The sequence below is a fragment of the Podarcis melisellensis genome (genome assembly GCF_964234715.1).
Source record: "Podarcis melisellensis genome assembly, chromosome: 5".
Lineage (NCBI taxonomy): Eukaryota > Metazoa > Chordata > Lepidosauria > Squamata > Lacertidae > Podarcis > Podarcis melisellensis.
This window is the reverse complement of record NC_138537.1, coordinates 42,518,939-42,527,616: the sequence shown is the minus strand read 5'-3', so window position 1 is coordinate 42,527,616 and position 8,678 is coordinate 42,518,939. Positions and strand designations below refer to the sequence as shown.

General features: G+C 47.5%; 1 protein-coding gene across 3 annotated transcripts in view; it reads right to left on the bottom strand.

The window, feature by feature from the left end:
- Window positions 1–5,827: 5,827 nt before the first annotated feature.
- LDB1 (LIM domain binding 1) overlaps window positions 5,828–8,678 on the bottom strand; it is a 60,285-nt gene continuing 57,434 nt past the window's right edge. For all 3 annotated transcript variants that reach the window (XM_081912320.1, XM_081912319.1, XM_081912321.1), the window contains exon 11: window positions 5,828–8,279. In XM_081912320.1, coding sequence (XP_081768446.1) covers window positions 8,049–8,279 — 231 coding nt within the window. In that variant the 3' untranslated portion in view covers window positions 5,828–8,048. The remainder of the gene's footprint in view (window positions 8,280–8,678) is intronic.

Sequence of the window (8,678 nt, the reverse complement as noted above, 5' to 3'; positions counted from 1 at the left end):
ACATTTTGCTGCCGAAGTGAAGGACAAGATGCTCCCTCACTGCATGTACCAAAGCTGACTGTCCTGACAGTTCATACTTCAAACACTGGAGGTGCTTCCTCCGCCACTCCTGAGGGCAATAGGCTAGCTAAGGGGGATATACGGGGCAGACAGAGGGGAACCAGCAGGGTCTCAAAAGGAAGAGCAGGGGCCACTGTGGCTCTTCCCCTGATTTAATCCCTGTGAAGTAGTTTAGGCTGAGAGACAGTGGCAGAGTGGGGATTTGAACCCTGATCTCTGGGTGCAGTTACCTAGGCCTATAAGAGTTGTATCTACTGGATGTTACCCACTTAATTCCCCTTAGAGGAGACAATGCTAGTTGGAGAGCACTTTAAATAATTCTAGTGTGCTTCAACAGGCTCATATGTCAGAATTCAAGAGGTAAATTGTTATTCTACTTTAAAATCTCACGACTTTTTAAAGCCACCCTCATGGAAAGCCTGCATAACTAAGTCTGGAACTGGGCTCCTTAAAGACCAGGAGTTCTCTTTTTGTTGACAAGAGAGGTGGAGGTGTGACGTGCTGAAACACCTGTTTGCTTAGGGATATGAAGCCAGTGACTGTGAAAACGGAACAAACAGCATTCACCTGTAATAAAAAAGGCCACACACATGAATGCATTTCTGCTGCTTTGCCCAGTTGCTACCTGTTCCAAGACTCATTTCACCAAACAGCAGGAGACCACCATCCTAGAAGAGAGGACAAAGGAAGTCCAGACTTGTAATACAAAATGCACACTCCCAAAGTGAAGGCTCCTTGTCCAGTCTGTGTTGAGAAAGCTGTGGGTGTGCTCTTTATGGCACGCAGAGACCAGTTCTAGTGAGTCTTTAAGCATTTGAAAGGACTTGATTGCAAGGTCTGGGAACTCTCCCTCTCCCTCTGCCCTGCCAACACTGCTACTGAAGCTTTGTCTCATTTTAAGGAAGCAGGCAATAAGAGTGGAGTATTATGGGACGATGCCAGGTGCAGTATAAACATACAGGCTACACTGGTTTTCCCTTTCAGGAGATCAGCTGATAGAGGTACCATTAAGAAACAGAGCAGAGTACCGGGCCATAAAGTGCAATTGGCAATGCAAATATTGTACTGCCCAGCTCCGAGTGGTGGGCAGAGACAGAAGGGTTGGGAGGGGGAGGTTGCCAGGGCTACATGATGTCACCGCAGGAAAAGAGCGTCCTTTTGCAGGTGGTTTTTGGAAAAGAGTGAGAAGGAACAGGCAGCAGAACTCCATGCAGACTGCACAGTACAAGATGGGGGACACCTGCCTTGCCATGTGAAAAGGATCTAGGGGTCTTAGTGGATCACAAGCTTAACATGACACAACAGGTTGATGCAGCAGCAAAATAGCCTAATGCTAGTCTAAGCTGCATGAACCAAAGTATAGTGCTCGTGATCAAGGGAAGTAATATTACAAAATGGTATCCTTTTTCCCCCTCCTCACTCACTGCTTATTTTTAAATAACTACTTCCCAGACTGCCTCTTTCTGTGCACTGCTGCAGCATATTTATCAAAGTCCCAACAACCTGAAGCTAGCAAAAATCTGGAGCCAGGCTTAAATGCTTTTAAATAAAATAGTACACAATTATACGTATGCTTTGATATAATACCCTATGAGTGTTCACAGAGCTTCACATACATTATCTCAATAATCCTTAAAACAACTATGTAATGAGTATCTTTCACAAATGGCTGCAAGTGCTTAAAAAGAGAAAGCGACATGCTACTTTCCTGTTGCTCTTGGGTTTGTAACTCTTTGAATTGTTCTTAATCTGCAGGGTGCTGTGCACTTTTGCTGTGGGCGTGTCTGACAGGAACACCTCTGCAGAGATTAGCACGCTTGAAAATACAAGCAGGAAGCAGGAGGTTTATGAGGGGCAGGGGGAGGAGGGTAAATCCAAACTGTTCTGGCTTAGAGTTTGTGATGCTTGCAGGCCTGGCATGTGTTTATATAACACACAAGGCCACCTTTAAGTTCACACAAATAGTTTTGTTTTCAGGACAGCGGCTGCTCTTCCCAGAATCACAGATTAAGAACTGAAGGGAGCCAATGGCTATCTAGCTTGCTCTCCAAAGCCACCCTGGGGTCAGCCTCTAAGAATCCAAATGACACTGTGCCATTTACCAATGGGAGCAGCGGTGCTTTCAGAACAATTGACCCACCTGCGTCCTTCACAGGATAGGCCTTTGAAACATTCCTCCTATGAGAAACACAGGAGGAATATTAAAAGGGCTATACTCTGAAGAATGCTTCTAGATTACTGACATAATCAGAAGCAGAAAAAGCAGATAGATACACATTTCACAATGTTGTTCCACTTAATAACATATTAAACAGTTAAATGTGAGGTCTCAGGCATGTTGAGCAGCATATCACGCAGGAAAGAGGGATGCAAACCTTTGGACCAGCCTTTTCCAGTCCCCTCCGTCTCTTTAAAATGATGACCAAGGGAAAGGCAGCTTTTTTGGTTTGCCATCTGTACAATCACTGAACCCCTGTATCTACCAGTTCTTTTGCCCTCCCTCTCTCTGGAAAGAAAAGCCTGCATTGTATCAATGACTGCCAGGGGCAAAAAGACTCCCCCACCCCACCCCAAAGATCTCTATAGATATATTGTATCTACCATATTTTTACCATGTATAAGACACCCCCTATTTTTGGGGACTCCAAATTAAGAAAACACCCCTCAGCATTACCCGTGTATAAGACGAGCCTCAATTTTAAACCTATTATTTTGGTTAAAAAAAAACCTAGTCTTATACATGGGAAAATACAGTATATGGGTGTTTTATTTAAAATTCTCTCTAGGAGCCAATCCTGGCTGAAAACAGGGATATAAATGCAATATGTAAATAATAGAAGACAACATGACAGAATAGGATGACATATTGATGTTCATATTTTGCATGAAAATCAAATCCCAATGAATGATGGGATAATGAACATGACTTTAAAGGGATCTGAATACACCTGAAATGTGATATTGAGTCTGCCACTTACATGGGGGTTACGTTCCAGAGATCGTGCCGAAAGCCAAAATCACATATAATCAAAACACATTAGGTGCAATGGTGGGTGAGATTGCAAAAGCTTTTTCCCCTGGATGCCTGTCCCCTTTTAAAATGTTTTTGGGGTTTTTTAATTGCCAAGCACATAAAGCTGAATGCACACAAGTTAAATGCACACAAGTTGCAGACTTACTGTGCTTCCTAAATGCTAGTTCCTGAAAGCAGCTTGCAGCATCAGAAGCAGCCCCTCCTTAGAATGAGTATACAGTCAAGTTTTAAATGGACCATAGAGAGTACTAAATATACCCAAATGTTACCTCCATATCCAGGCGCAAAGTCAACACGTCTTCACAGAGCAGTTTGGCCTGACTGCAGTGCCTTTGCGTTCAGGCTGATGACACCGTAATCTTCTGGAGAGGAAAGGGCAAAGTGGCAATTGCTCTGCATCAATTTGCTCAGTGGAACAAGGCACCAGCTCCTAGCAGCTACAGCACAAGTAGTGGGTGGGGGCGGGGGGAGGATTCTTTGTTTTTTCCTCAGTGGGTGTGCATTTCAAAGGGCTGCAATCCTGTGGCTGGTTTCCTGGGAGTAAGCCTCACTGAACTCAATAGGACTTAATTTTGGGTAGACATGTGTATAGGATTGCCCTGCAAGGAATCCGATTATCTTATTCAGTGAAATCAGTGTCCCTGTATGCTCTTTTCTTCACCAGTGTTTCACTGCATGGCAAACAAAAACACCCCCCCCCCCCGTGGATCATGACTCTGTGCATCTTGGTGTTACAGTGGTGTTACAGGTTACATACACTTCAGGTTACATACGCTTCAGGTTACACACTCTGCTAACCCAGAAATAGTACCTCAGGTTAAGAACTTTGCTTCAGGATAAGAACAGAAATCATGCTCCGGCAGCCCGGCAGCAGCAGGCCCCATTAGCTAAATTGGTGCTTCAAGTTAAGAACAGTTCCAGGTTAAGAACGGACGTCGGGAACAAATTAAGTACTTAACCCAAGGTACCACTGTACTGTTGTAGGACATGCTAGCTCTCACTGTAGCTGATTTTTTAAAAACAAAATCTTGTCATTAGCTACTGAACATCAAATGATAAGATCAACTACAAGCTACATGCTGTTCTTCTCTGTCCCAAGTGAGCATCCTTTCAATAAAGAAAAAATGAGCAAGTTGAAGTCTGCAACTCGCAAGCTGAGAAGGTAACCCTGAAGGAAAGAGGGGTTTTTATTGTGGGTCCCAACTCACAAAAAGCAAGCTGCTGGCAAAGAAGATACAACAGAGCTGATTTGTATTCAAGTTTTCAACTCCAACATTATAGGTTTGTAGTAACCTATGACAGCTTTTTCTTTTTGGAAAAGGAGGATCTAGGATGCTGGACCTGAAAAGTATTTTTTTGGCTGCTCCTACTGATGAGGAAAGGAGCGAGAAACCTGAGCCTTCCCCAATGGCATCCTGACAGAACCGGCCTGACCTTTAGTCTTTTGCCAACAGGATAGGACAATTGGCAAGATTAACCATTGCTTAACCTCCTCCTGTCCTCACCCTCAACAGCACAAGCACTGCGGCCTGTTTGCATCTCTGTGGTTAACTGCTATCGGGATAAGAGCCAAGGCACCAGGAGGCTGCTGTCAGAACAAAAGCGTGGAGGCCCATTTCCCCTCAGCCACCCAAAGTTATAGGCTTCTAAAGCAGCACAAATAATTATCCTGACGGAAAACTCCTTAGGGCTTCCCTTGAGTAGGCCTGTCATATAAAGGTTAAAGAAATAAAGGCCCAGGCTTTGGAGAAGTTGGTTTCTTCTCTTCCAACAGGTTTGTGCCTATGGGATCCAACAGTTTAGCAACTGCTAACAAATGTGTTTAAGCTTAAAACAGGAATAAAGGCCTAGCTAGAACCAGGCACGTTTGTGCTGTGGCTGTTTGCTGACAGAAGTTACCACTCCATCCTCACTTTTTAAATTTTCATGGAGAAGGGACAGGAGAGCGGTCAAAAGACCGGTGTCTTTGAAATGTTGGAAAGGTCTGTTCCAAATAGGAGATGTGGAACAGGGAGGAGGGCTGCAACGACTTTGGAAAACACAGGTCTCACAATGGGCCTTTCCAACACGAGAAGAGTTACAACTGAAGAGTTACAACTACTTTGAAGTAGCTTCACTGCATTCATTTTGAAAACACATGCAGGGGCAGGGAAATATAACGCTAGAAGAGACCACTGCTAGTGAGGCAGGAAGATGGCTCTTGCAGTTGTTCAAATAACTGCTGCCTATCATGCTTTTCCACCACTAAGTACTTAACAAGTGACTCTCTTAGCCAGCCTGAAATAACATTTCCCTCCTTCCCCCCATCTCCCTACAACACGGCTTATGGTTGCTTGGGTCAGTGATGTAGGACAATTTACTATTGCAGGTAAGAAGCCGTGCTGCAAACTCCCGACTCCATGTTTTCAGGAGCGATGCCATTCCAATCACTACCAGCATTGTTGATCCAGGCCCTCACATTTTCTGTGATTTTTCGATGTGTCTATTATTTCTTTTGTTTCCTGGTGCACAAGTTCCAGAATGGGTTGTACCAGCAAACACAGTTCTGTGGAGATGGAAGGGAGGACGGATAGGAGAGAAGGATGAGAGTTTAAAGTTTGGGAGAGGCTGGCATCAGGGAACAACAGTTAAGACTTCAGGCTAAGCGAGGAAGTCCAAGCCTCACCTAGCAAGGGAGAGCAGGTCCCTTTCCTCAAGGTCCGATGAGAAACGACTCTGGCAGGAGAGCACCAAACCGAAAAAAGTTGTTTTATTGGTACCATACATGACCATAAATGGCACAAACTATGCAAAAAAAAAAAAAAAGGCTTTACAGTGCCCCGGGGGGGAAGTGGTAGGTGGAAAGGGCAGGAAGGGTGGGGAGAGGGGACAGAGTTCACGTCACCAGTTCATGCCGAGCACAGCAATGGGGGACGTGACACTCATATATTTAGGTACAAAAAGGTTACAGAAAAACGCCCTGTAAATTATAGTATTGACTGTTGTATTGCCTACTCCCGGGGGATAGAGCAGAATGGAGCATCTGGGCCCAGTAACACAAAAAGTGACCAGTCCCACCCCACACCCCAAGCATGTTCCAGGTTGATCCATCTGGGCTCCTCCAGGGGAATGGAGTATTTATGGGATTCCAGCGCATGAGCCAGGTGGCGTCTAACACAGAGCAATGGCCAGAAACAGCAGCTCTAGGATAAGCCTGGCGGCAGCCATCCTCCTAGGAAAAGCCCCTCGCAGTCTGGGACCTGCTTAGAGAAACAGTCTAAGTAAGGCAAAGGGTGGTTGCCATGACAGTCCAGACTGTGCCCTCTAAATGCCACCACCCTCACAATCAGTCCATGCCATGAGGTGACCAAAAGACTTTGGGGGCTACCTCACGCATGGCAACCCAAGCTCGACAGATGGTTGGTTTGAGGCCTCCATGACAACGCAACTTCTCTCCATGGTTCTCGGGACAAAATTAAGAGTAAGGAATGGCAGGTGGGAAATGTTGAGTGACATCCAAACACCAGAGAGTGAACTGGGTGGGTTTAGGAACAGGTCTTCTTTCCTTTGGGAACCTTCGTAAGCCCTGTCACTCCCCACCAGGAAGGATGGAGGCTGTAAAAAAAGTTACCTAGAACCTCACTCCGTGATGGAGGAAATGGCCACCCTTCTTTACAAAGCACGTGTTACCCCATCTCCAGGTTGCGTCCACCCCCATTCCCCATGTTCTGCACTGCTGTAAACTGGTGACAGTACCCTCTGAACTCTCCTGCCTCCCACAAAGGACGCCCATCACAATGAACTCCCCCAACCACTGGTGGGGGCGGCTGCATTAGTGAGAACACAGTGAAAGAACAGTATCATACACACAGCCTACAGCGCGGAAATATACAAGCACAAGGTACACAAACCCGAAGGGGGGGGGGAGTGGTAGAGAAGGGAGGGAGCAAGGACAGCAGCACACACAAGTTACACAGAGGGGGCAAAGTGGGGCAGCCATGCTGTCCTCAAAGGATGTAGAAAGGAAGTCTGCAAAGTCTCTCCTTGGTTTGAAGCTCTCAGAACTGTATATAAAAACCAAGACTCCCAATTGGTAACAAGCCTGTACAAAAATCAGGACTGGGGGGAAATAGGGAGGAAGGGCAGTTGTTGTTTTTAAACGTACAATTTTAATAATATTTTTTTGTAAAAAAAAAAAAAAAAACCAAAGTACAGGGGAGGGGTCAAGATTGCAGTTTTCTGTAGGCAGAAGGCCAGACCCAAAGGGGCAGGTGCCCTCACCATGCCAACTGCAGGGTTGCTTTCTAACCCCATTCCAGGAGGCATTAAACTCCCCTTGTCTTCAGGTGGGGCAGCAGCAGCCCCACTGCCGCACCTACAGCCGCCAGGAGGGACTGCTTGAGACCCACCCCACAGAAATCATAGCTGCCCCCGTGACATTGCCAGACCCTCCTGTTAGAAGGGAGCCCCCCCTGAGGCCAAATATGGAGCTGGACTTCTATATAAAACGTGCTTAGGGCTGGACATTCTGCCAAATGGCCAAGAGCATTCGTGGCCCCTTCCCTTCCTGAGGTGTTTCGTGCCAGTCAGGTTCCAACGGGGCGTATAAAGAGCACGGAACGGCATCCTGCAGGAGTGCTGCTTGTGTTGTCCGGAGCGCTGGATGCGTGGGTGGGAAGGGAGGAGGAGTTAAAATTCTGCCAGGCCTAGAGTGAGACCCAGGCTCCGTCAGGCCCAGCGCCCCAAGTCTGCCCTAAAGGGCACAGCCAAGAGTGCAGACATCAGGGAGTGGTGGCCAGGCCAACTGGAGGCAGGTAGGTGGGCAGGCTGGTGCTGCAAGGCCCACCGGCCCTGATACCTTGCCGGCCAGCCAGCCGGCTACTCTTCTTCACAAATTGTCCAGGTAGAACGGTTTCGTCTCAGTCCATGGGGACGCCAGCCAAGTCCGTTGAAGGCCAGGCTGGGGGTGAGGGCTTTACTGCGATGCTTGCGACGTCGGGTTCTCGGACTTGCTCTCCTGACTGGAGGGGGGCTTGCTGTTCCAGGGGCTGTTGGCGCCCAGCGCGGGGGAGTTGTTGAAGCTGTCCTCGTCGTCGATGCCGTTGGCAGCGTCGAACTGCGTGTTCTCCAGCCGCGTGATCAGGCGCTCGTCCTCGTCACCAAACTCCCCGCCCATCAGGGTCGGCTCGCCCACCACCATCACATCCTGAGGAGGGAAGAGGGTCCCGAAACATAATCGAGGTGGAGGCTGCCCTGACCCACACCACAGAGGGAGACAGCCAAATCAAAATATTTCCTTCTGAGTAGGAGACCCACACCCCTTGGCTTCCTTTACTCTCTACTTCTTTTATCAAGCTGAACCTCCCATCACCCACCAACATTCCTACAACTGTGGCTACTCCATTTCCACTGTGTGTTTTGGAGCTGGCAGCCACATCTGGGAATATCCCGGAGCACAGGATAAATATGGCTCCTCTCTGCTTTGTTCCAGATCTGATCCTAGGAGGAAGAGGTCAACTGCCTCTGGATCTACTGTTCCCTCATGAGGAGGAAGCTCACCCTCTGACTATGCCTGAATGTAGGTGGCATAGGGCTGAGGGGGGTG